Source organism: Microtus oregoni, unplaced genomic scaffold (genome assembly GCF_018167655.1).
Source record: "Microtus oregoni isolate MIOR12 unplaced genomic scaffold, Mior012 000016F_ref0000370, whole genome shotgun sequence".
Taxonomy (NCBI): Eukaryota; Metazoa; Chordata; class Mammalia; order Rodentia; family Cricetidae; genus Microtus; species Microtus oregoni.
Window position 1 is genome coordinate 35712855 of NW_024543075.1, and position 26615 is coordinate 35739469.

The following is a 26615-nucleotide window of genomic DNA, read 5'->3' on the forward strand; positions in this document are numbered from 1 at the left end:
TGAAATTCATAAATTCAATTCTTCTTAATGAAGGGAAGTGATTTCCCTGATGGCATTCAGTAAACCCCTGAAGGTTGTGATGAGAATACTGTGTGTGTATATATATATACGTGTGTGTGTGTGTATGTATGTATATATATATATATATATATATATATAATTTTTTTTTAAATTGGAGGTACTGCGTTCTCTCCAGGGTGCTCCAAAATTACCAGCAGAAGACAACTGGAAGTGTAGGGTCAGCGCTCTCCGAACTGAGGGGTGGGCCTCCCAGGAGCACAGCGCCCGGATTCTCCACCTCCAGTAGTCCTGGGCCGGGGCTGGCGGAAGCAGCCGGGGCGGTCCAAACCCAGCGAAGTCTGATTTGGGCCGGCTCAGCTCCACCATCGTGACCCACTTCCCAGCCCCAAGCTGCACCAAGGCGGTCAGTCCCTAGTGGAAGCCACACCCACGTGGGCAGCCCACAGCGACCATCATATCGAGCCCCGCAGGGAGCTGAATCCGGGAAGCGCACGGAGCGCAGGTTAGTACCGAAGCCCAGGAACCGAGTTCAGACCCTCTGCCGCCGGGTGGCTTCCGCGCTCCGGGCGCTCGGCCACGCCCGGCCAGGTCTCCACGCGCGGCGCCGTCTCGGCAATTCCCGGGGATGGGGCTCACCAGGCCTGCAGGCCCCAGCCCGCGTGGTCTGCCCCCCGGAGCCGTAGGACTCGGCGGCCCTGGCCGGGGTAGCCCCGAGACAGCGCTGCAGATCCACGGCGCACCCGGAACCGTTTCCGGGGCGGAGGCTTTCTCGCAGCTGACCCGGCGCGGACGGTGACGCGCAAGCCCAGGCGGAAGTGCGGGCGGAGGATCCCGAGCCGGATCCCCAGCCGGGAGCGGGGCTAGGGCTCGCTGGGGCTGCTGGCTCCCGCGATGGCAAGCCTGTGGGCCGGAGGCCTGCTGCGGCTGGGCCCGGGGCTCGGCCTGTCCTGTCTGGCGCTGTCCGTGCTGCTCTTCGCGCCGCTGACAGGCGCCGCCAAGGTGAGTCCCGCCCCGCCCGGCTCCTGACAGGAGCTCCGCCCCTGCCTCTGGCCTGGCTGAAACTGGGGCTGCCCACTTGCTCCCCACTCCCGGGTTCTCCCAGTCCGACCGCCAGATCCCCTGCTTCGCAGCCCAGGTCGGCCCTGCCCGGAGCTTCCTAACCCTCAGCCCCTGACAGTGCCCGGAGACGGATCTGCAACTCCTCCACCTCCTGACATTTCCCTTCCCAGCCCTGACAGCACACACCCGGAACTTGAGGCGCTTTTCTGCCATGGGAGCTTTGAACTTTCCACCCTTAAACTTCGCAGCCCACTCCCGGCCTTCACCAGCCCCCGGGCCCAAATCCAAATGATGAGAAACTCTCATCTCCCCGAAGTCTTCCCTACTAAGTACTAGCTCCTCTCAACTCATCCATGAGCAGATTCCCATACCATGGTGGGGGCTCGCCTCGTGTGGCAACCACCCGTTCCCAGGAGGACCTACAGGGTCTTCTCACTAGCTTGATACTCTGACCCAGACCCCCTCCAGGATCACACACACACACACACCTCCCTCTTCTGATAATTGGCTAGGTAAGGGAAGAACCGGCCTGTTAGGGAGGGGAGATTGTGAGATTGTGTCCTTTCCCCCGTGTGTTTCTTAACCGTTCTGGTCCCCTCATGTTGTTATCTGGTGCCCCAGAGCTGCCCTGGTCCAAGAAAGCATGTGCTTTCCCCCCAATGAGCTAACTCATTTGGGGGCACAATAGAAAGAATTCCCAGTGTGGTGGGGAATAGTGACACCGCATGTTTAAAAGAAGAGCTTTACAATATTTTTAAATATTATGAAGGGCTGGGAAAGACGGGTTACAGGAAGGCAGGTGGTTTTGGTCAGAGGGCTTTTCTCTCCCAAACTTTCTGATGTCACAAAAATAGGGACAGCAGAAAGTCTCCTAATTTTTAAATGTAATTGGCACCCCCTGCATGGATATCATACATGATCATTTTATGTAGGGTTATCATGATATATATAATACATGTATTTGTCTATCTCCCCTTGATAGAATTTGTTCCAGGAAACAGGAGCCATGCTTCTTGCTTTTCTGAGTCGTCCTCATTGAATCCAGGGTCTGGCACAGAGGCTGCTGACTACATTTAGGAGCTGTAGCAGCTCTGCCGGACATCTCATTGTACGTAGGAGCAGTGGACATGTCTCTTGGGGACTAATGAGCCATTGCCATCTCAAATAGACACCCCTTTGCTGAGGAAGCATCTCTTGGCTCTATCCAGCATTTAATGGTGCTTTCTCTGCTTGGTGAAATTTGTTTTGCTAGGAGCTGTCCTCCCTGTTTCTTGAGGGGACATTAGCAAAATTCATCAAGATTGAAGATCCTTCCCTTTGGACTCACTTCCTAGCACTGGCTGAGTGCCCCGAATCTTCATCCTGTCTATAGCTGACGTAGCCTCTTTTATCCCTGCTCAGTGCCTTTCTCTCAAAAGGAAAAAGTTAGAAATGATGAACTTAGAAAAATTCTCCCCCCCCCACCTTTGTTGTTTTGTAGGTTGAACTGGCCTTCTGCATGCTGCCCCTGCTTCAGCCCGGAGCTGCATCCACCCCCAGCCTAGAATTGTGGCTTGCTTTTAAATTTGATTCTCCCCAATCCTCTTGTATCAGCATTTCTCTTTGTAGGTCCCATTACCTGTCAGGGATGTGTCTTTCTAGTGGCAGGTAGATGATGACAAAATCTGCTTGTCATAGGATTCATAAATTTGTTTTATAAAGCACACATCAGGTTTTGTGGGCGTTAAGAACTTTTATGATGGTCTTAGAATACCTGAAAGGACACTCAGCAAAGTGTATGAGTGCAGATTTTTAAAAATATTGATGATAAACTTCAAACAAGCTTCGATGTTTTCATTTTTGTTACAGAATTTTGAAGATGTGAGGTGTAAATGTATCTGCCCTCCCTATAAAGAGAATCCCGGGCGTATTTATAATAAGAACATATCTCAGAAAGATTGGTAAGTATTATGGGCCAAGAAATCACCTGTCACATCCTTTCTGTGGTTCTTACTGTTAACTCAGGATGTTCATACAATGTCTTATTTAGTTTTTAAGCAAAAGTCTCAAATTCTATTTCTATCTGGAAAAAATGAGACTAGGGTTCCGAGTGTATGATACAAATCTAAAGGAATACTGTAGCCAAACAGAAAGCTCTAGGCTGGGAGGTTCCTATGGAGACGGGACTGAGTTTATTGTGTCCAAACTACCAATAGCCACTCTCTTGTGCCCTGCACATATATGTGAGTGTCTGTGGAGCCAGCAAAGGACATTGAATTCCCGGGAGCTGGTATCACAGCTGCTGGTAGGATGGCCAGCGTGGGTGCTGGGAACTGAGCTAGAGTCCTCTGTAGCAGTAGCCAGCGCTCCTCACCAAGCCCTCTCTCCAGCTCCTGGTTTGTAATTTTTGCTGGGAGTGGGGTGCGTTTGGGTTTGGGATTTGCTTCTGTTTCTGTTTTGAGACAGAATCTTACCATGTAGCCCAGATCAGCCTGACACTTGTTTTGACAGCAAGCTGACTTCAAGCTCTCGATCTTCTTGCCTCTACTTTCCAGGCCACAGTCTTTAAGTTTTGATGACATACTGTGAAATATTGGAGGCTGTATTTAAAAGTTTCAGAGATTCAGGGATGAATGAGAATGAAGTGTGTGTGTCAGAATTTCTCCTTTGGTATGTGTCAGTGGGTTCGGATAATGTTGAGACTGTGATTCTTCCACCCCTGGACAGTCAGGCTGGCCTATAGTGACTGGAATCCTGATTGTCTGGTAGGCTACCAGCAGCTTTCTCAGTTTATCCCGGTGGAGCTTAAAAATGGCAGATTTTTCTGTGTGTGCCTTGAAACAAGAAGTAGCCAGGTTATACAGCAGAGTGGATGTCCTTCCCCAGTAGGGCTGTGATGTCACAGCACAGTGGAAGTTGATGGGGAATAGCTCCAAATAATAGCTGCTTTGGTGTGTAACAGATTCCACAGCTCTGTAGTCAGCAGCAATCTGAAGCAAAATTACATTTGTTCCATCATGTTTCTGAATTGACTTTGAGCACACTTAGTTTCTCTGGTGCCCTTATCTATTCTTCCCACTCTGTGCATTTAGGTTCAGTCTGTTTAGTGTGTTCATGTAATTGTTTGTGTTCTGCTTTAAGAAATGTTTATGTTCCAAAGTGGTTGGGGTTGGGTTTTTTGTGTTTGTTTGTTTTTGGATTTTGGAGACAGGGTTTCTCTGTGTAACATTCCTGGCTGTCCTGGAAGTTGATCTGTAGACCAGGCTGGCCTCAAACTCACAGAGATCTGTCTACCTCTGCCTCCCAAGTGCTAGGATTAAAGACATGCGCCACCATGCTAGGCTAATGATTGGGGTTTATTGGGGTATATTTTTAATAGGCTTTGTACCAGCATGTTACTTTATACAACACATACAAGCTCAATTCTTTCTGTACTGGAGATAATATCCAAGGCCTTGTAAGTGCTGGGCAAACATTCCCCCACTGGACAGTGACCCCAGCCCTCAAACACATCTTTAAGTTACTTCTGTAACTTTCCCAAAGCTGTTGAACGTGTGTTTAATCAGTGTGTTTTCTTATTGGTAACAGATATGATATGTATTGGTGGAGTAGCAACAGAACTCACTTTTCAAGTGTTTAACAATAATTTTTGTTGCTATTCACTTTCTGTTATTCTCCGATGAGACAGGGCCATGTCTTCATCCCTGGTTATAAATTAAAATTAGGAGCTTTGAAAATAAATAGTTGAGGAGCTGGAGAGATGACTCAGCAGTTAAAAGCACCGATGGTTCTTCCAGATGACTCGGGTTCAATTCCTAGTACCCACAGCTGTCTGTAACTCCAGTTCTAGGGGATGCAACATCCTCACACAGGCATACATGCAGGCAAAACACCAATACACATGAAATGTAAATAAATTTAAAAAGAAAATAGTTGAAACAAGACTTACTAGGATTTTTCTTCCTTCTCCTCTACTTTCCCTTGCTTGTAAGTCTTTTGCTGATACATGTTCCCACTTGACAGTGCAAATTTTTAACTTGTTTGGAAAGACAGGCAAATTATGCTCTACCAGGATGCTACGGCTCCCTGAGGACCCAGTACCTGTGAGACTAATACACTTTAACCTTCTGTTCTGTGGGCCTCTTGTTTTTCAGTTGTTAGCTTCAGTTCTTCATTGACTTGGAATAGTTGATTGAAAACAAGTTAAGGGTAGTACTTGGGTTTGTCTTTGGGATTGGAATCAAAGTTGAATCTTCCTTTGACCACTAGGTGGGGGTGTTTCCTAATGCTGAGAGTGGCTGAGCCACATTTTGGGGCTAGCGCTATTTATGCTGGGTTAGTCAGAAACAACCTTCCTGCTGCTTCAGCCCTGCACAGCCTTTTCTTCTCCCTCCCTCTCTCATCTTTTGCCTGCCTTCCCGCCCTCCCTCCTTCTCTCCCTCCTTCCTTCTTTCCTTCCTTCCTTCCTTCTTCCTTCCTTCCTTCCTTCCTTCCTTCTGTGAAACAGTGTCTTGATATGTAACCCAGGTCTGCCTGGAACTCTCAATCATTCTGCCTCCTCCTTCCCAGTGCTGGGTTTATAGGTGTACGCCACTGTGTCTGGCTTTTGTTCAAATTAAATTACTTGTTATAGATAACTGAACTTTTATCACTTATACCATTTTGAGTTTTGTTTCTAATGCTGTAGTTCAGAGCAATAGAATATGAAAAGAAGGAATTATCTCAGAACACTGAGTGCCCCCAAGAAGGGTGGCTGGGATAAGACAGGATGCTGTCATAGCATTTGTGATAATGAAGACGGACCACAATGGAGCCAGAGCCGGGGAGACTGCTCAGTGGGTAAAGTCCTTTCCGATTAGCAGGAGCACACACCTCACATACACAGTTACAAAATGGAAAGTAATTATTCATTTTTTAAAAATAACAGATTCTTAACAAAGATATTTTTGGTAGCATTCTTTTTTTTAAATAAGCCATCTCTGTTTTAGTTTTTATACTTCATTTTTCACTTAAAATACTTTAAAATGTAATTTTAATTTATATGTATATAAAATGTGTTTATGTATACCACATGCATGCAGGTGCCCTTGGAGGTCAAAGGTCATCAGCTCTCCTGAAACTGGAGTTATAGGTGGTTGTGAGTGGCCTGATGGCAATGTGGGAGCCAATCCCAGGTCTTCTGTAAGAACATTAAGTGCTTTTAATTGCTGAGCATCCTCTTCAGCCCCTGGCTGTCCTGGAACTTACTCTGTAGACCAGGCTGACCTGGGATCCACCTGTCTCTGCCTCCCAAGTGCTGAGATTAAAAACATATGCCAGCATGGCTGGACCAAGAATGTGATTATTTCTCAGTGTGACTGTAGGGGCCACCTTTCAGCGTTTCATAGTTTGCCCTTCTGTTAAATGTGATAAGCCATTCATATGCTACATTGTGATAATTGAAAATAGTATTAATTGGGAGCACACACCTTTAATCCCAGCACTGAGGAGGCAGAGGCAGATAGAGCTCTGAGGCCAACCTGGTCTACAGAGTGAGTTCCAAGACAGCCAGAGATACACAGAAAAACATTGTCTCAAAAAACCAAAATAATAATGATGATGATGTTAACTGGATAGGGAAGGTGGCCTAGTGGGTAAGAACGCTTGCTGTGTATGATGCCCTGAGTTGGAATCTCCAGCATCCACATAAAGAGCCAGGTGTGGCCATGGGTGGCTGTCACCCCAGAGATGTAGGGAGCAAAGCAAGGGATCACTGGGAGTCACTGGCTGCCAGCCCAGCTCCAGTTTCAGGGAGAGACTTTGTCTCAAGAGAACAAGGGGAAGAGTGACAGAGCAGGAGATTTGAAATTCTCTTCTGGCCTCTGCGTGTACCTGTACACACACGCATGCACACCATGCTTTGTCTCACACACACATGAAAATAAAGTGCAATTAATTCATAAGCAATGATATTCAAACAATGCCTTGTGTCACTTTAAAACATTTAAAGGAGTTTTGCTTGGTAACTGGGCAAGTCTAAATATGACTGGTCTTGCAAATAATTTTTGTTTTTATACAGTTTGGAATTTTCTAGGGCATCTGAAACTGTTAGTAATGTTAGAAACTGTTAGTAATGGCAACTCGGACATGGACAGCCATTGCATTTCCGACTTCTTACAGTGACTTTTGCTTCTTACACTGTTAAATCTTACCAAAGTGCTAATACTGAAAGAGGAAATTATTTTACTTTGATTCGTTGATTTCTTATATTATTTCTTTAGGTAAGCTCAGTGATCAAGTGATCATTCTGTGTTTCAGGAAACGTTTTGATCAGAGACAGGAAAATATGAAGCCAGGCTTCTGCAGTGTTTTGCTCTTGTGTTTTCAGTGACTGCCTTCATGTTGTGGAGCCCATGCCTGTGCGGGGGCCTGATGTGGAAGCCTACTGTCTGCGCTGTGAATGCAAGTATGAAGAGAGAAGCTCTGTCACTATCAAGGTGATGTGTAAACACACGCACAAACACTCCACATGCTCTTCAGAAAAGACAGAAATATTTGAACTTTTCTAAAAGTAATAATGGACCTGCTTTTGCTTTTTGGATCAGTTAGGGTATGTTAGGCAAATGAAATGGATCTGAAACAACCGCACTACATTTAATTAGCATATTCTGGAAATCCATCCTAGTTTCTAGTTGGACCACGTATACTAAAGGCCAGTGAGACAACATTATCGACCCCGCTCTCCCTGCCTGCACAACCCTTTGACTGAATTCTGCATTCAGTCACTGCTGTAGGCATGACACTCAGGTCTTCAGTTCCTGAAATGGCTGTGGATAACTCACCACCATTAGGTCACTGATGAGCTCAGTTACTATATTATGGTGACATATGGTTGTTCTCAGGTTTGTTTGTCTTAAGATTGTGCTTCCCATTCCTTTCCTTTAAAAAAGAAAAAGAAAAAAAGAAAAGAAAGAAAGAAACTCAACTCAGGAGGCAGAGGCAGGTGGCAGATTTCTGTGAGTTTGAGGCCAGCCTGGACATACTGAGTTTCAGGACAGACAGTGCTGTGTCGAAAGAGCTTGTCAAGAAGAAAAGAGAAAGGCCTCATAGTGAGCGCAGGGCATCAGCCGAGTTGCAAGCGCCTCAGCAGGGCTCGGTCCTGTGGGAATCTCACCACACCTTTTCTTCTCTAATCTCTCTTTCCCTGCTCTTCTTGTTTCCATCAATTTTTTTTAAAAAAATTGATTTTATTTTATGCATGTGACTGTTTTGCTCGCATGTATGCCTGCATGTGTACATGCCTGAAGCCTGCAGAGGGCAGAAGAGGGCATCAGATCCTCTGGAACTGGAGTTGTGGATGGTTATCAGCCACCATTTGGGTCTGGGAATTGAACCTGGGTCCTCTGTAAAGAGCAACAAATACTCTAAACTTCTGAGCATCTCTCAAGCTCCCTAAATTATTCTTTTATTATTTAATGTGTATGGATGTTTTGCTATCATGTATGTCTGTGTAACATTTGCATCCCTGGTGCTCACAAAAGTCAGAAAAGGGCATCAAATTCCAAGAATTGGAGTTATAGGCAGTTATGAGTCTCCATGTGGGTGCTGAGAACTGAACCTGGGTCCTCCAGAAACAGCCAGTGCTAACTGCTGAGCATCTCTTCAACCCACCTCTTTCCTTTTGGTGGAGCCTAGGGAGGGCCTCATGCCTCATAGGACAATGTTTGACCACTGAATTGCAGCCCAAGCCCAGATGCTTTTTAACAGACTTTTAAATGTATAATTTATATTCCATAAAATTCTCTCGCTTTTAAGTATATAATTTAGCAAATTAAAACAACATCTTAAAGTTCAATTTTTAAAACATTTCTGTCCCTGATCCCAAATGATCCCTATTTAACTTTCTGCCTGTACACATCTTAATATTTCGTGTAAGTAAACTCATATGTGGTCCTCTGTGACTTTTTATTTTGTATAATTTATAGTATACACAGGACTTCATGTTATAGTATTCCATTATATGACTATTTTTCAGTTCATGAATATTTAGTTTATTTCCATATTTGTATTATGAATAATACTGTGTTAAGTATCTTTGTATGGTTATATGGGTTTTTTTTTTTTTGATTTTTTGAGACAGGGTTTCTCCGTAGCTTTTGGTTCCTGTCCTGGAACTAGCTCTTGTAGACCAGGCTGGCCTCGAACTCACAGAGATCCGCCTGCCTCTGCCTCCCGAGTGCTGGGACCAAAGACGTGCGCCACCATCGCCCGGCTTATATGGGTTTTTTTTCTCTTGGAAAAATTCTTCAGAGTGGTAAGTTTATGTTTGTTTAAGAGATGGCCAGACAGTTTTCCAAAGTGGTGTGAGGTTCCACCACTCCATGCCTTTGCCAACTGTTGTTGTTTTCTGTGTTATTATAGCCAGTTGAGTGTATGCTGTACCCTTGGCAGCACATGAATTACTATCCCCCCCAAGTCACTGCCCTAACAAGTGTTTTTGCTGACCTACATTGATCTGACTCCAGTCTGTTGGAATCCACCCGAATCACAGTTTCAGCTAGGATTCCTTTAGGTTGTTTTTGCAGTGATACTGCTGAATGCAGGCTGCTGTTTTTAACTGAGAAAAGAACACAGCTGTGCAGGCCACGGTGGTGAATGGTGATCTGTCAGTGGGGACCCACAAAAAGACCCAGCAGCAAAGCTTTGTTCCCGCGCTCTGGCTTTGGTAGATTGAGGTTGCCTCTGCTGTTGGACGCTGGTGGGCACACAAACCCTGTGCCCCGAGTGGAAGTGTCAGACCTCGCTGTAATGTTGCTCTTACCAAACAACTAAGTCCTTGGCTTGAACAGAGTGTAACTTCTTTTCATTTTCTTTTAGGTTACCATTATAATTTATCTCTCTATTTTGGGCCTTCTACTTCTGTACATGGTATATCTTACCTTAGTTGAGCCCATCCTGAAGAGGCGCCTCTTTGGACACTCGCAGCTCTTGCAGAGTGATGACGATGTTGGGGTAAGTCCTGGCACTACATAGCTGCTCAGCGCCAGTCTCTGCCCCTGTCTGGTGTAAGTGGAAATAGCCGTAGGTAGTGCGGGTCCTCAGTGAGATGCTGAAATGAGTTCTAATTTTAGTGTGTATCTATGAAGAAATTGTTCTAGCAAGCCATACATGCAGCCCAAAAGTGTAGCACATAGCACCTCTGCCCAGCCTTTCAAGTGCTGGGATGGCAGATACCTACAGGCACACAGCTCCTCACCAAGTTTACTAAAACACCTAGATATTTTTAATGAGTTCCAGAAGAAGCTTGAAGAGATGGCTCAGAAGATAAAGCACTTGATGTGCAAGCATAAAGATCTGAGTTTGAATCTCAGAACCCATGTAAAAGCTGGGTGTAGGAGCACATATCCAGTGTCTCTCTGACAAGATGGGAGGCAGAGCCGGGCAGTGGTGGCGCATGCCTTTAATCCCAGCACTTGGGAGGCAGAGGCAGGCGGATCTCTGGGAGTTTGAGGCCAGCCTGGTCTACAAGAGCTAGTTCCAGGACAGGAACCAAAAGCTACGGAGAAACCCTGTCTCGAAAAAAAAAAAAAAAAAGATGGAGGCAGAGAAGGAGAATCCTCAGAAACTCATGAGCCACTAGCCTGGTGTATGCAGCAGCAAAAAGCAAAGGAAAGACCCTGTGTCAAACGAAACGGACAACTGAAGTTCTCTGACCTCCATGCATGTGCCTTGGCATGCCCATGGGTCCGCACTCCCACACACAGGCATGCACGTATACATCATATATATACGCAAAACAAACATTTTAGCTAAGAATAAATAATTCCAGGAGTAGATTGTTAGGCTGAGAGAAAGGTAAGTCTGGGGATCTGATGTAATAAAATGAATTAAAATTCAAAAACAAAACCAGGCACAGACAGTGTGAATGTGGTGGCGCATACCTGTGATCCCAAGATGGAGGAGGAGGAACAGGATGATTAGGAGTTAAAGATCACTCTTGATCACATAGTGAGTTCAGTGGCAGCCCGAGCTACTTGAGAACCTGTCTCTAGTACAAAATAAATTAAAACAAAAACCTAAAGGGAGAGAGAGAGAGAGAGAGAGAGAGAGAGCGCGAGAGCGCTTAGTGGTTAAGAGTGCAGATTGTTCTTGCAGAAGATCTGGATTTCGTTCCCAGCACCCATGCCAAATAAAACAGCTCACAACTCCCTATAATTCCAGCTCCGGGGACTCAGCCCTGATGCCTCAGCAGGCACGTGCACATACAGACACACAATTAAAAATAATAAATCTTAAACACAATACACACACAAAACAGACATAGTAGGATTAGCGCCAGAGAGAACTTGTATATCAGAAGAGTAGAGTTTCAAATACTGTTTCCATGGTAATTTTCATTTATATATTCTCAATTCTGACTCTGTAGATACTAGGATTAAGTTATCCTTTTTTGTGGAGAAACCTTGCCCTCAAGAATCTTGGCAGGGGGACAGAATCACCACCAGTTGAGAACTACTGACATAAATCCATATCAAGGCCTCACAGTGTTTCCATTCCTAGCACGAAGTCTGTGCTGACTTTCCATGCATCCTATGGCGTTAATAACCTACTGCTGATTCAGAGACGATGCAATGTAAAACACGGAGAACGTAAATTGGTGCAAAAATATGTGGATGTAAACATGGAGGATGACATGATCAATGGGGCTCATATGCTTAGTAACCACTTTGCTCACGAGCAATTAATTCTTCCTACGCGTTGACCATTGGAGAACACTCACTAAGAGTCCCAGCTGACTCTGATATTTGTCAAACTGATTCTAGGCAGAGAAAGGTTTTCCAACCAAAGCTGTGTGTTTAACTGTACAAACAAAAGTTAAATTTCAGCTCATATGAACTGCTTAGCTAACATGGGAGTTCTTCAGTAAGTACTTTTTAAAAGGTTAATTTTTAAGGCATTTAAATTTTCCCATTTTTAAATTCTGTTTTAAGTCAGATGAAAGTACAATTAGTCAAGAGGTTCACTTCAAACAATGGTAGTATTTGTCATCCCATATACCCGGGACACATCATCACTGTTATCTAAACATTCCAGTAAAGCACGCTTTGTATTCGTTGTAATTTCATCAGGTGTAAAAAGAACAAACAGATGAAAGTGAAAATCTCTATTTGCTTTCTCCCTGTGTCTGTGAGCAGCTAGTCCAATCTTGTTCTGTAGGTGGAGTGCAGACCAAAAGGATTAACTGGTTTGTTTAGTCACTTGAGTTTGTTCCTTGGGAATTCTTTCCTTCCCCTGCCTTGAGGAGCAAATGGCAGGACAGTGTAACTGAGAGGGTCTCTGGTAAAGTACTTCCTTCTTGCTAGTATTGTTTATGTCCAAATAAACCAATGGTAATAATATTTTATATACAAAATCATTGGTGCACGTTTTCCCACCATAATCTACCCGAAACAGTTTGGTGTGTTGAGAGGATATGACGCCAATTTAGGATTAGGCACACAAAGTGTTAGTGTCTGTGCTAATTTGTTAAATGACCTTGGGCCAGTTTATGTCTTTATTGGAAATCAAGTAATGCTACAACTTTAGCCTTCTACTTTATTTTTTATGTTTTTCCTCTCTCCCTCCCTCTTATTTCCTATCTCAGTCTCTCTCTGCCTCCCAGCGGGGTCTCGGCATGTCACCCTGGCTGACCTAGAAGCTGCTGTGTACACCTGCAGGCTGGCCTCAAGCCTGCAGTGGTCCTCCAAGCGCTTAGGGGTATGGGTGTACACCACCATGCCCAGCTCCCCTTCCTTTCCCTTCAGCTTCCTTTCTATAGCTATGCAACATCTTGGACTTCATGAGAGATTTGCAAAGACATTGCCTAAGTTAATAAAAGTGGGGGACATTTGGGTAAAGAAGGCAAGGATTCCTTATAGAAAGCCTTTGAGGTGGCTTGGCAGTTAAGAGCACTGCTCTTGCAGAGGACCCATGTCCAGTGACTCACAACTGTGACTCCAGCTCTTCTGGCTCTGTGGACACCTGCACTCATGTGCACACACCTACACACATACACATAATTGAAAACAGAGTAAATCTTTAAAAGGTAAAACTAACAAAAAGCTTCTTTGAGGTCCAGAAGATGGTTCAGTGGGTAAAGGAGCTTACTGTAGGAGCAAGCCCAGCAACCTGGGTTTCTCTGTGCTGCCAATGCATAGAAAAATCGAGCTCTACAAAGTTGTCCTTTGACACACAAGCTAATGGCTCAGCAGTGAAGAACACTGGCTGCTTTTGCAAAGGACACGGGTTCTGTTTCTAGTACCCACATGATGGCTCACACCATCTGTAACTCTAGGGGCTCTGACACCCTTTTCTGCCCGAAACGAGCATTAACTATGAACATGGTGCACAGACACAGATGCAGGAAAACTATCCACATATACCAAATAAATCTTTAGAAAATAGATAAAAAGAAAGAAAATGCTTGGGATATGTAAACAAAGTAGAAATGCCTTGCTGTAGAGACACGGCCAGGTAAAACCCCAACAGTGACAGTTGTAATGCAGTCGGGGTTGTGCATAGCTCTCCACGCCATGACCGCTCCTGCCAGCTGCCACCATGCAGCCAGACGGTGCTGCTTCTCTCCCGCCCGCCAGCCTGTTTAAGAACCTGGCCTGGGTGGAACATTTAGAAACTTTGCTTACACGGGGTTGAGGAAAAACTCAAGAAAAAGGCAAAATGAAAACAGTCAATCACAATTGAAGCTGTTTGTCATGTGCGCAGCTGTGTTGACATCTCCTCCATAGGTAGATTAGTGGGGTGGTTTCCTGTGTAGTGACTACAAACATCCAGCTGAATCAGTTTATTTTGACAGGAGAATCTGGCTTTGTACACAGACTGGGGTAACCTTCATTAGTCTCTTTCCTAAGACAGCAATTAGCAGGGAAGCCGTGGAGCACTCTGCAATGGAAGATGGAAGTTTTTGTTAATTAGATGTGCTGAAGTAGCCACTCCTCTCTCTCCTTGGTAAGAGACAGCATTAAAGCCATGAGCTCTGTCTCACTGTGAAGTGGGGAAGAGAGGAAATGAAAAGGTTTTGGAAACAGTCCATCGGTGCGTGTTTAAGGCCCAGAGAGACATTAAGACCAGACAAGACATAGCCCTGAGAACTAGCTGCTCTAGCGGCCTAGGCTGACATGTTATCAGTTCTGATATAATGGGAACTGTCCTCTGCCACAGATGAGCTATGAAGTATTGATCAATACAGAGGAAAGTCCTACATTAATATTTCTCATGGAGATATTAATGTGAAAACAGGCTTTCTCTCTCTCTCTCTCTCTTTCTCTCTCTCTTTCTCTTTCTCTCCTTTCTTTCTTAAAGGTTCTAGTAGCTATAGCTTTTAAGGTTTTTGTTATTACTTTAGTTACTTTTATTTTCTAAGATCTCTTGTATGTACATTGGGGGTTTGTCTGAGTGAGGATGCCAGATCCCCTGGAACTGGAGTTATGGGCAATGGATTGCTGTCCTGTGGGTGCTGGGAACTGAACCTGAGCCCTTCAGAAGAGCAGTCAGTGCTCTTAACTGCTGAGCCATCTCTTCAGCCCCCAAACAGGCTTTCTTCATTGAAGTGGTATGTGCCTCAAGTTCTAGTCTTGGGAGTGGGAAGTTGGAGGATCACTAGTCTGAGGTCAGTCTGGACAATATAGTGTTCCAGGCTGGCCTGGGTGACATGGTCAGACCATATCTGAAGGAAAAGAAAGGCACAAAAATGACTAAAATTTTTTAAAAGATTTTAAAAGTTTTATGTGGTTGTATGTGCATGTTTTTTGCAGGTGTCCTGGGAGGCCAGAAAAGAGTGTCTGGTCCCTTGGAGCTGGAGTTACAGCAATTGTGAGCTGTCTTACAGGGGTGCTGGGAACTGAACTCAGGTCCTCTAGAGGTGCAGGAAGCATTCTTAATTGCTAAACCATTTCTCTAGTCCCTTTAAAAATTTTAATTGCTTTAAAAGAATTAGTTTGTTTATTTGATGGGAATGTGGGCACATGCAGGCCTCAGGGCATGTCGAGGTCAAAAGGACAACTTGCTGGAGTCAGTTCTTTCCACCACACAGACTCCAGGGTTCCAGGGTCAAACTTAGGTCAGACTTGGTGCCAAGTGCCTTTACCTGCTGAGCCCTCTTCCTGGCCCACTGTTCTCCCACTAATCAGGAAAGACTTTTCTTTAACAAAAACGGCCACCATCCTGGTCTTGTTCTTTAAAGAAAATGCCTTTGAAAATGGTGACCTATTGGTGTGTTTCTCACATAGCCCTCGCTCTTGTCTCTGGAATCCTCTGCTTTGGTAGCTGAGCTTGTCCTGCTTCTAGTTGTTGAAGGGCTAGAGCCCTTGTCCCTAGCCTGGCTCCTGGGCTGTCTGTTCTGTGCAGGTGTATGCCGTTCCCGTCATCTCTGACACCCTCCACCTTGGCTTTCAGGATCACCAGCCTTTCGCAAACGCCCATGATGTGCTGGCCCGCTCCCGCAGCAGAGCCAATGTTCTAAACAAGGTGGAGTATGCACAGCAGCGCTGGAAGCTTCAAGTTCAGGAGCAGCGAAAGTCTGTCTTTGACCGACATGTTGTCCTCAGCTAACTGGGAATCGGAATCAAGGTGACCAGAAAGAAGACGGCAGACAACTGAGAGGAACTGGCTGGGTGTCCGCGGGTTCTAATGCCCTGCTGTCTTCCAGATCCTGCTGGGTGGAGGAAGACCCGCAGCTGGAAGCGCACCCACATGCTTGGTACTTTTTCTTGTTAATGCATTAATAGAGACTTTTTACAGCACACAGTTCCAAGTCAGCCAGTAAGCCTTTTCCTACTTGTGACTTTTACTAATAAAATTAAGCTGCTTGTGAGTTACCCTGAGGTCCTGTTCCTGGAACAAGCTCTCTTTCTCATCACACAGTTCTAACTTGGTTTTCAAGATAATTTCCAGGTGTGTTTTTGCTTCTGTTTTTCCATGGGGGGAGAAGAAAGGGAAGCCAAGAGAGTGTTTGACACAGCTTCTCTCAAGTCGTTCCTAGACAGACTTGTAAATACACCAGACCTTCTCTCTCGCGTGTTGATATTGCCAGTGTAGCTACTCATAAGCGTGCTGGCCTCCCCACATGACTCTTGCACTGACTACGTTACCTACGATTCTGGTTGGCCTGTGGCTACATTTCTTGGTAAATTGGATCTAAAATGCCTGGCGGTTCTTCATGAAATGCAGACTTGTTTTGTGCACTGTGATGTCTGATGCAACATGTCCTGGAACAAACTGGCCGTTTGCTGGTTTACTCTAATAACTAAACACAGTCTCGGTGTGTGTGGTCTCCCTCATCTTCTTCTAGTATCTCTAAGGACTTGAACATTTAGAATAAAATCATTTTCCCTTAAGCCCGAGCCTCCCTGGATGAATGAGATACACATACCGGTCAGCATTTCCTGTCATGCTGAGAGGCAGCTTTGACCTAGGACTGGAGTTCAGATGGCCTCTCTCTGAGAAGTCTAACAGTTATTGGATAACTGGCGTTTCTCTTCCTACATCCTCTTTGGAATGTAACAATAAAATAATTTTCAAAACCCCTATCAGTGTGCCGGCTTTACAGCCTTCTCTCCTTCCTCTTGTGATAAGCGTGGTGACACAGAGCCCCTTGCTACCCTGCTGTGTGAAAACAGCTTCTGAAACCTAATCCTAGAACACTGACCCTGTGCTATGGGTGCAGAGAGAAAGTTGACGTATTCCTGGGTACACAAGCAGTCAGCTAAGTTGAGAGGCTTTAAATTCATAGACCAGGCATAGTAGTGCACTCGGGAGGCTGAGGCAAGAGGGTGCTTGGAATTCAGTCACCTGGGTGGTGTGATGAGACCCGTACATATATACGTACTTATGTACATGTATATATATGAAAAAACGTGCATTTATATAATGGTTCATAAAGGAGTGCTGATTCTGCCAAGTTCTTGGCAGAACCATATTACAGGTACATTAAATTCATGTTAATATTGTCACGTTAAATTCATAAGGATGAGAAATAAAAGCTCAGGGGCTGGGGAGATGGCTCAGTGGGTAAAATCTTTTGTCACACAAACACAACAACTTAAATTCAAATCCCCAGGACCCAAACAGAAAATCTGTATTCAGTAGTGAGTGGACCAACTACCCTTGCTTATGCAGTAGGAAGGCAAGGCCTGGTACCCACAGGTTGTCCTCCGATCTCCATATGCATGTGGACCTGCACACACATGAAAGAAAGAAAACTGGGATGAAAGGAACTTCCCCAACCAGAGAATTACAAACTGCGTATAGTGTCTTGTCCTGTAAGCCCAGCATCTGGGAAACTGAATCTGGAGAATTTCCAGGAGTTTAAGGCCAGCATAAGCTATAGAATGTGACTAATATATCAAAAAAAAAAAACCCTGCAAAAATATAGCTAATATATTTACTGGTGAGAAGCTAGAAACCTTCCTTCTCCCTGAGATCAAGGAGACAGGGATGTCCTCTTGTGACACTTTAGCATCACCCTAGAAGTCCTAGTTCACGTACTAAAACGAGCTACGCAGAGTCAGAGGAAAGAGTGACACTTGACACTGTCTAGAGATGACACAGGCTTCTAAGGAGAAAAACCAAACAACGAAACCCTCTGGAACTAGGAAGGGATTCCAGCAAGGTTCCAAGATTACAGGGACGCAAAAGCCAGGTGCTTTCCTATGTCCAACCAATGAACAAACGGGATAGAACTGGAAATGTAAAAGTACAGCTGGGTCAGGGAATTGTCTCAGTGGTAAATGTGCTTGCTACCAAGCCTGATGTCCTGAGCATCCCTGGGACCCACTTGGTAAAAGACTGAACCACAATCCTACAAGTTGTCCTCGGAGCTCCACAAGTGAATACACCACACACACACACACATGCACGCATGCACGCACAACCCTCCCCCCCATGTTTACAAAGCGCTTATAGGGGAAAGGGGCTGGGGGGGGGGGGTAGCCCAATTGCTAGAGTGCTTGTGTAGAATGCATGAAGTCCCAGGTTTGGTCCTTAACATAAAAATCAGGTGTGGCAGAGCATGCCTGTAATCTCAGCACGTGGGAAATAGACCAGGAGGAACAGAAGTTCAAAGTCATCCTCAGCTACTTATCAAGTTTCCCCATTTAAAGAAAAAAAATGGTCTGGTGAGATGGCTCAGTGGCTATGAGCGCTGCACCGGTTGCACGTGGAGAGGACCTGAGTTCAGTTCTGAGGACACACACGGCAGCTCACAACCACCTGTAACTCCTGGCCTCCACAGGTACCAGCTTTGCACATGGTGCACAGATGTGCATGCAGGCAAAACACTCATGCACATAACATAAAAAGATCTTTTAAAAAAAATGAAAGGGGAAAAAACTTTGAAATATCTATGATTGTATATTGTTCTTCTAAATAAAAGTGTCTTGTGAAAGAAAAGAAAAAATAAAATAAATATTTTAAATGAGATGTAATTTTAATTATAGGTGGGGCAGAAGCCCAGAGAGAGGTCAGAATTCTCTCTGTGCAAGGGTATGTTCTCGAGGCTTCTTAGAGAAAGCAAACCATCACCTTGCTTCTTTGTAGTTAAGCTGATCATCTTCCGCCTGGACCAGAAAAAACATTGTATTCCATCAGGGAAACCCCCCTGGCCCTTGGGAGACAGCTACAGCTGCCAGAGAAGGACATGCGGCTGGTCTTCCCAGTGGGATCTTATTTCATTGCAGGTGCTTCACTGAATACCAGGAAAACGAGCCTTGAACTGTGGGAGAGCTAACTGGTCAGCCTCAGAAAAACTATCTTTGTGGAGACCTGGGCTGGTACTGAGGCCAAAGGTCAAGAACTGCTTTTACCCCAGATGAGGGTGAGGTCTTGGAAAAATGTCTTTACAGCAAGTAACTATTCTGGGCATTGATTTCAAAGAAAATTAGCCCAAAAACTGAATGTCCAGATTAGGTTCCTAAGTCTATGTGCAAAGCTGAGAAGGTCTCACAGAAAATCATACGCTCTTTGTAGCCCAGGCTGCCCTCAAACTCAATGCGCAGCTGAGGATAATGGGAAACTTCTGATCTTCTTGCCAATGCTTCCCAAGTGTTGGGGTTATAGGAGTGTGCTGTCATGCACCAGTCTTGTGTGGTGCTAAGGTTCAAACCCCAGGGCTTCTTGTATGCTGGGCAAGTACTCTAGTAATTGAGCCATACACCCCAACCCAAAAACAGAGTTTTTTAATGGTGAAAAGAATGTCAACACAAGTCTCCTGGAATACACGGAAAAGTAAATGTGAAATTATCTTTCAGTTGCAGAACATGAACAATTGGAAATATCAAAGTTTTAAAATGTTATGTTGGGCTGAACATACACACCTTTAATCCCAGTACTTGGTAAGCAGAAGCAGGTGGATATCCATGAATTTGAGGACAGCCTGGTCTATGGAGTAAATTCCAGGTCAGCCAGGACTCCATACTCTCAGTTAAAACAAACATGTGTGTGCGTGTGTGTGTGCATGTAAGAGAGAGAGAGAGACGTACTGGGGCTGTGTCTTATTTAATATTACTAATGTTATGATGAGATACCATGACCAAAAGCAAGATGGGGAGGAACGGGTCTATGTGGCTTATGCCTCAGTGCCTCTGTTCATCACTGAAGGAAGTCAAGACAGGAGTTCAAACAGGGCAGGAACTGGAGCAGGAGCTGAAAATGGAGGCCATGGAGGGCTGCTGCTTACTGGCTTGTTCCCCATGGCTTGCTCAGCCTGCTTTCGTATAGAACCAGGACCACCTACCACCACATATGTGGGTATACATAGTAAGCTGATCTCTTCCCTATAAACCACTAATTAGGAAAGTGCCTTACAGCCAAATATTATGGAGGCCTTTTCTCAATTGAGGTTCCTTCCTTGCCAGTGACTCTAGCTTGTGCCAAGTTGACGTAAAACTAGCCAGCACAAGCTGGAGAAATGATCAGCAATTAAGACCTCTTGCTGCTCAGTTTCCAGCACCACATTGGGCTGTTCACAACCACCTGTAACTCCAGCTCCAGGAGATCTGATGCCCTCTTCTGGCCTCCATAGGCAATGCATTCAGGTGCACATACCCACATGCAAATGCATAGAGACACATAAATAAAAATGTAAAGATATTAGGTTTTCTTTCTTACATTTAATCTTACATGACATATATTATATTTGGTTATTTTTGTTAGAATGAAGGTCTTATTTATTTTAATAGACATTTTCAGATATTACAGCTTTTTATTTTTTGCTTGTGTGTGCATGCATGGTGTGCATGTATGTATAAGGTGTGTGTGTGAGAGAGAAAGAGAGCGATAGAGAGAGAGGCATATATGAAAAATGTCAGGAGGGAGGGAGGGAGGGAGGGAGAGAGAGAGAGAGAGAGAGAGAGAGAGGAGACATATATGGAGAGTATCAGGTACCCTCTATCTCTCTACACCCTGTTCCTCTGAGGCTGTGTCCTTCACTAAACCTGGAGCTGGTCTGGTGACTGGTCCTATTGATCCTCTTGTCTCTGACCACCCCAGCACTGAGGTGACAGGTACACACACAACCACCTTTGTCTTTTTAATGTGTATTCTGGGAGGCTTGAACTCAGGTCCTTATGCTTGCGAAACAAGCACTCTTACCTACTGAGCCATTTCTCCAGCCTCTTCAAACACATTTTGAAACATAAGTATGCTTAACAATATTATAGAATGGTTTATTCAAGACTCACCAGTTCCTTTTGATTTAAGGAAGCAGTAAGAACTTCTCCCCATATATAAAACTAAGCACTTGTAATATGCCAGTTCCTCGTTTGTTTTGAAGGAAGTCACTTTGCCAACATGGCACTATCCAAGCACCAGCTCTCAGGGGCACGTCACTATATTGCATTCCCCAAAAGACTTCATTCTGCAAAGGTTACATGGACCTTCTTAGTTCTGGTCTGTCTGAAAAAAAATATTGACCAGTGTTTACATGCTATGAGACTATTGTATTTTTCAGAAATAATTTTATATAAAACCATATAACCCGGATGAATGGGAGTACCCTCTTAAACAAAAGGATCATCCCAAGTGTCCAATTTCATAAGCAAACCTCTTAGCTTAGATTGTCAGGTTTGTCATAGCTCCATAGTAGGTAGAAAAAAAAAATCAGCTACCCAGAACCAGGCGGTTCTGTTTAACGGTAAGCTACTTTGCATATTTCACTCGATGACCACCTATAAATCAGGTTCAGCCAGACTCAGCCCCAAATACAGCATTCTGAACTACAAACAGGTAAGAGATGCTTCTCCACAGTGGCCCACAGGGAGACCACAGAACAGGATTTTTAAGAACAGCCCTAGGCACAGAGGATAAATTTTGTCATCAATAGGATCATGCTATTATCTTAAGAAGTCAATGATGACCATACAACAAAAGGCCCAGATTGCCCCGGTGAGGAAACCTGAGGAACTCAGGTTCTGGCTTCTGGCACCAGTATTGCTGCTGACTTTGAAGCCTTAGCAATTTGTCATACCCTGAGGAGGGAGGGAAGGAGGGCTTCTCTAAGCTTCCCCCAGCTCTTACGTCCCATGATTCAATTGTATGTGCAGTGGAGGGTTTTTATTTTTTACATTCTAGTTTTTTTTTTTTTAATTATGAAAGTTGCTGCTTTTAAGCTCAGGGGAACATCAAGATTCTCTCAGGGTTTTATCATTAAGACTTCATTACTCATTTCCCAGAAGAGCTCTAAGGCAGAAACCTGAGACGGTCCCAAGGTAGGTGTGCTTGCCAGCGGGTGCGTATTTGGAAGCCTGCAATAGCAGCAGAAATCCTTTGCCTTCTTTTGAGAAGAGCTTGTGCTCAGTTGCCCCATGCACACCTCCTGACCCCACTAGGCTTCCTGTCTCCGCCCACTTCATGGCTGCATGCTTTCGTCTTCCTAAATTTTATGCTCAAATTCTCTTACATGAACGGAAAGTGACAGTTAAATGGCCCCTCCCTGATGGGAGGCTTCTTGGAAATGCTTGGTAGAAAAGCCTCGTCATCAATGTGTCTTCAGACAGGACATGCTCTAGGTATTATCCAAAATCTCATCAAAACCTAGAATCTTAATTACCTGTGGTATATACAAATCACTCAGAATTCATCTGGGTCAAGAGCTGAGATAATATTTAAATTATTATTCGGGGTAAAAAACCATGACTCAAAATTCTGCATAAATGGCTTTGACATCTGCTTTACTTTTGAGGAACATGCTGTTCTGGTTTCATCTTGGTTGCTGTGATACACTCTGACCAAAAACAATTTAGGGGACCAAGGGGCTTACTTCAGTTTACAGTTACAGTCCTTCATCCAAGGAAACCAGGACAGGGACCCAGGAGCAGGAGCTTGAAGCAGAAGACTCGCTCTCTGGCTTGCTAGCTCAGACTTAGCCAGCTTTCTTCTGCAGTCCAGGATCGCCTGCCCAAGAAAGGATGCCATCCAGAGTGGGGCGGGCCTCCCAATGTCAATTAATAGTCAAGACAATACCTTAGGAAAAAAAAAAAGACAATACCTTAGGGGCTGGAGAGATGGTTCAGCTGTTAGAGCGCTTCTCCCCTTGCAGAGGACCTGGACTTGGTTCCCTGCAGATACTGGGCCACTTGGAATAGCCTGTAGCTCAGTTCTAGAGGATCTGACCCCCTCTTCTGGCCTCCGTGGACATCAGGCACACACGACATGTGGCACACATACATACATTCAGGCGCTCATACATAAAATAAGAAAAACACAATAGACAATATTTCAGTACAAGCCTACAGGCCAACAGATGGAGACAATTATTCTCTCCGGTGTCTCTAGGCGGCTTCAAGGTGGCAGTCAGAGTTAACCAGGACACTGCATAGCTTCATCTAACCTGTTGTTGTAGGCAAAAAGGCCATTATCAAAAATAAGTGGTGCAGGCCGTATTCCCATTTGCCAGCTCTTTTGTTTTGACACAGGGTCTCATGAATCTCGGGCTAGCCTAGGATGACCTTAAACTCTGGTCTGTTTGGGGCTGAAGCGCACGCGCTGCCCCCGTTGGCTGGGTTTGTGGCTTTGTCCCGCTGGCCCTTTTCTCTTAGCCTCTAGAATTCCTGGCTTGGGGATTTCCTAACTAGTTTCTTCTCTCAGCGACTTTTTCTTTTTGACAGAGTTTAGGCTCCTGTTTAATCTTCCAGAGATTTCTGTCTTGTGTTAGTTATTGTGGGTCATTTGGTCAATAATTTGGAGTCTCCCATTTCCCGTCCCTCCATCTCAGTTTGGAATTGTCACAACCTCACTATCCTCCCCCAGCCTCTTAGGCACATGCTGTTCCAGGCACTCACTCCTTTTCCAGTCAGTCCTACTATGACTTCTTACAACCTTGTCCTTCTTCACCTGCATTCCAGCCCCCTAGCCTCCAGCCCTCCCAGCCCCCAACCCCCCAGTCCCCCAGCCCCTGAGTCCCCCAGCCCTGCCAGCCCCCTAGTCCCCTAACCCCCTCCCCCCGCCCTCCAGCCCCCCAGTCCCCACCCCCAACTCCCCAGCCCCCAACTTCCCAGCACTCCAGCCCCCCAGTCCCCAGCCCCCAGCCCCAAGTCCCCCAGCTTCCCAATCCCCCCAGTCCCCCAGTCCCTAGCCCCCCTAGTCCCCAGCCCCCAACCCTCTCATCCCTCCCAGCCCTCCAGTTCCCCAGCCCCCGCCCTCCAGCCCCCCAGTCCCCAGCCCCGAACCTCAAAGCATCCCAGTCCCCAGCCCCCCAGCCTCCCAATCCCCCAGCTCCCCAGCCCCTCAACCCTTCAGCCCCCCCAGTCCCCAGTCCTCAGCCACCCAGCCTCCCAGCACCCCCAGTCCCGGCAGCCATTTCTGATTTCAGTTTCTTATCTTTTCAGAGGCTATGGCTGGGCCTTTTCACAAAGATGGGTACACACCAGAATCTGGTCTTAAAGGCTGTTCTTTCCATCACCCAGCGAGGGCTGTAGAGTTCCTGCTATGCTCAGGTAGCAAGTTAGGTTTGGTGGCACACGGCTAGGATCCAGCCTCAGCTGTCTAACAAATGTCAGGCCAGCAAATATACAGTAAGACCCAGTCTCAAAACCACAAGCAAATGGAGAGCGTGGCGCCGGCGTTAACTAGTCTTGCCAATAAACGTCTACTTTGTTTGCTTTCTTCACCTCTTTTTTGTGTAGTTTGCCAAGCCTGGGACTCCTAAATTTCTCCCTGAGAAAGTCGCCTAAGAACTACAGCTCCGGGGGATGCTTAAGGAGCACGCCCGTGAAATCTCAGGCTCTCTCGGACCTCAGCAACTGGGCTTCTAAGACGTGAATGTTTGGACTCTCCACTGCAGGGGACGGGGAATATAAACTAGATTTTCTATCAAGTGCAGAGAAAAGAGAGGCTCCTTAAGTATCCATTTGCAAAGAAAAAGGAGAACAGAACGGTTAATTCTGGGACCAGTGCATTGATAGGACTTTTAAACTCTCAAGGGGACATAGGAAGCAAGTGTGGCTCAGAGAGGGTTAGGAAACTTGCCCGAGGACACCTAGCAAGGGAAAAACAAAAGCCAAGCTTGGCCTCAGTAAGCATTTACAGTGGCAACACAAGCATTCCTTCCCCACCGCCTAGGTAACTGGCTGACCACGGGGTCCCCCAGAAAACGCTTTGAGGGTTTTATACCAAAGGCTAAAGGTAGTGGCCTTGTAGTTCAAGACACGTTGCTGATCACGTGCAAGGCCCTGGATTCAGTGCCCCCCATCACACACACACACACACACACACACACACACACACACACACACACACACAGAGAGAGAGAGAGAGAGAGAGAGAGAGAAATGTAATAAAATTTTTGAAAAAGAAAAGAGATAAAGGGACATCCTCTCTCTCTCTCTCTCTCTCTCTCTCTCTCTCTCTTCCTCTTTCCCTTCCTCCCTTCCTTGTTAGAGGTGGTACTGTTTGGAGACAGTTTCACTATATAGTCCAAGCTCCCTTGAACTCAGAGCTATTCTCCTGCTTCGGCCTCTGGAGTCCTGTAATCACAAGTCTCAGGCACCACCGTGGCACCTCTACACAAATGACTATAACCCTGTTTACTTTTCAGTATGAGTCCTGAAACTAAGCAGAAGTCTCTAAGACATGAATCTCGAAGAAAGTAGATCAAATCTGCTCTTTTATTTATGTATTTATGTGTTTATTTATTTAATCTGGACAAACTGATAAGCACACCTCTGTTCTAGGTGAAAGAGGAGACGATGGACAACAGAAGCCACTCCAACCCTCCAGACAGCCTCTCCGTCTTCTCTGAGTCTGCCCACTTGCCACTGTCCAGGCCCTTCTACCTGGACCCCATGGTCACTGTCCACCTGTGCCCCGAGGCCCCTATGCCGCCCCCTTACACGAACGAGTTGCCTCTGCTGCCCTTTACCGGCGATACCCTAATCATGGACAATTATGGGGACCCGTACCCCTTCCCTTTCCCCATGCCTTACGCCAACTACAGGCGCTGTGACTACGCCTACGGGCCTGCCTTCATCCGCAAGAGGAATGAGCGTGAGAGACAGCGAGTCAAGTGTGTGAACGAAGGCTACGCCCGGCTGCGGCGACACCTGCCCGAGGACTACCTGGAGAAGCGACTCAGCAAAGTGGAGACCCTCCGAGCTGCCATCAAGTACATCAGCTATCTACAGTCTCTCTTGTACCCGGATGAGACTGAGGCTGGGAGGAACCCTCGGACCACCAGTTGTGGCCCCCTAGACCAGTCTCTGAGAGTCATTTGAGTCAGTGCTTTCCCAAACGGGCTCTGCTGCAGCAGCGTCCAGTAGATTCTCATACACGTGGTTTGGGGGAGGGGACAACAGTAGTCCCACTACCAAACTTCCTTAAATGTTGCTTCTCTGGGTTTCAGAGGCACTAAATTATCCCATGCAAACTGAGACTCTTTGAGTATTCTGAGGGTACCGAGTGCCCGGGGGTCTCCGCACACCCACCCCACCCTTCTTAGAGCCTTGGCCAAATGTACGCTTGGTAAATATTTGTTGACACTATCTTCCTGTTCCGATCCTGTCACCTGTGCCGGGACCACGATTCATTTCCATCCCGGATTCTGTTCTCAGCTGGCTCTTCCCTCGTTTTGAAGCTGTTTCTTTCCTTATCTTTTGGTGCCTGACATGTGCGTGTCCTGTAAGGCAATGTGTACACGAGTGTGAAGTTCTTAAAACATTGTTGCTCAAACTGCCGAATAACTTTTGACTACTGCCGTTGAATGCACCCACTTAGTTTACTTGGTGGGTTTTTTTTCTTTTCTTACTATGTAACTCACAGAGATCTACTTGCCTGTGTTTCCAGAGTCCTAGGATTAAAGTCAGTGCCACCATGCCTGGCTCCCCTTGGCTTTCAAAGCTCCATATACTTTGACATTCCCACAAAAGGGAAGCACAGTCTTGCAAACACACCCTGCTCTCTCCCATTCTAACTGGAATATTTCCCTACCATCACTAAAACCCCAAGGTCTCATTCAGTAATCCTTTTTGGCTGCCCCTGTCACTGGTCTTTTTAGACTGAGATTCGAGGCATGTGTCTGGGCTACAGTCGTC

The 26615-nt window shown here is 45.8% G+C and overlaps 2 protein-coding genes across 3 annotated transcripts; both read left to right on the forward strand.

Moving 5' to 3' along the window:
- The first annotated feature begins 483 nt into the window (after positions 1 to 483).
- Tmem9b (TMEM9 domain family member B) lies at positions 484 to 15911 on the forward strand. Of its 2 annotated transcripts, none has more exons than XM_041667053.1 (5): positions 484 to 523; positions 2929 to 3020; positions 7427 to 7535; positions 9916 to 10050; positions 15490 to 15911. In XM_041667053.1, the coding sequence occupies exons 3-5, from the start codon at positions 7452 to 7454 to the stop codon at positions 15643 to 15645; spliced, it is 375 nt and encodes a 124-aa protein (XP_041522987.1). In that variant the 5' UTR covers positions 484 to 523; positions 2929 to 3020; positions 7427 to 7451; the 3' UTR covers positions 15646 to 15911. The 2 variants fall into 2 exon arrangements, with proteins under 2 accessions (XP_041522987.1, XP_041522986.1); XM_041667052.1 differs by lacking the exon at positions 484 to 523 and adding an exon at positions 594 to 1020.
- Positions 15912 to 25267: 9356 nt separating this feature from the next.
- Positions 25268 to 26207, forward strand: Ascl3 (achaete-scute family bHLH transcription factor 3). Its single transcript, XM_041667238.1, has one exon. The coding sequence runs from the start codon at positions 25275 to 25277 to the stop codon at positions 25797 to 25799; it is 525 nt and encodes a 174-aa protein (XP_041523172.1). The 5' UTR covers positions 25268 to 25274; the 3' UTR covers positions 25800 to 26207.
- Positions 26208 to 26615: the final 408 nt, after the last annotated feature.

Coding starts and splice junctions, on each gene's coding strand:
- Tmem9b (XM_041667052.1), top strand. CDS start 913: ATGGCAAGCCTGTGGGCCGGAGGCCTGCTGCGGCTGGGCCCGGGGCTC. Junction 1,021..2,928: donor CGCTGACAGGCGCCGCCAAG/GTGAGTCCCGCC, acceptor TTTTTGTTACAG/AATTTTGAAGATGTGAGGTG. Junction 10,051..15,489: donor AGAGTGATGACGATGTTGGG/GTAAGTCCTGGC, acceptor CTTGGCTTTCAG/GATCACCAGCCTTTCGCAAA.
- Ascl3 (XM_041667238.1), top strand. CDS start 25,275: ATGGACAACAGAAGCCACTCCAACCCTCCAGACAGCCTCTCCGTCTTC.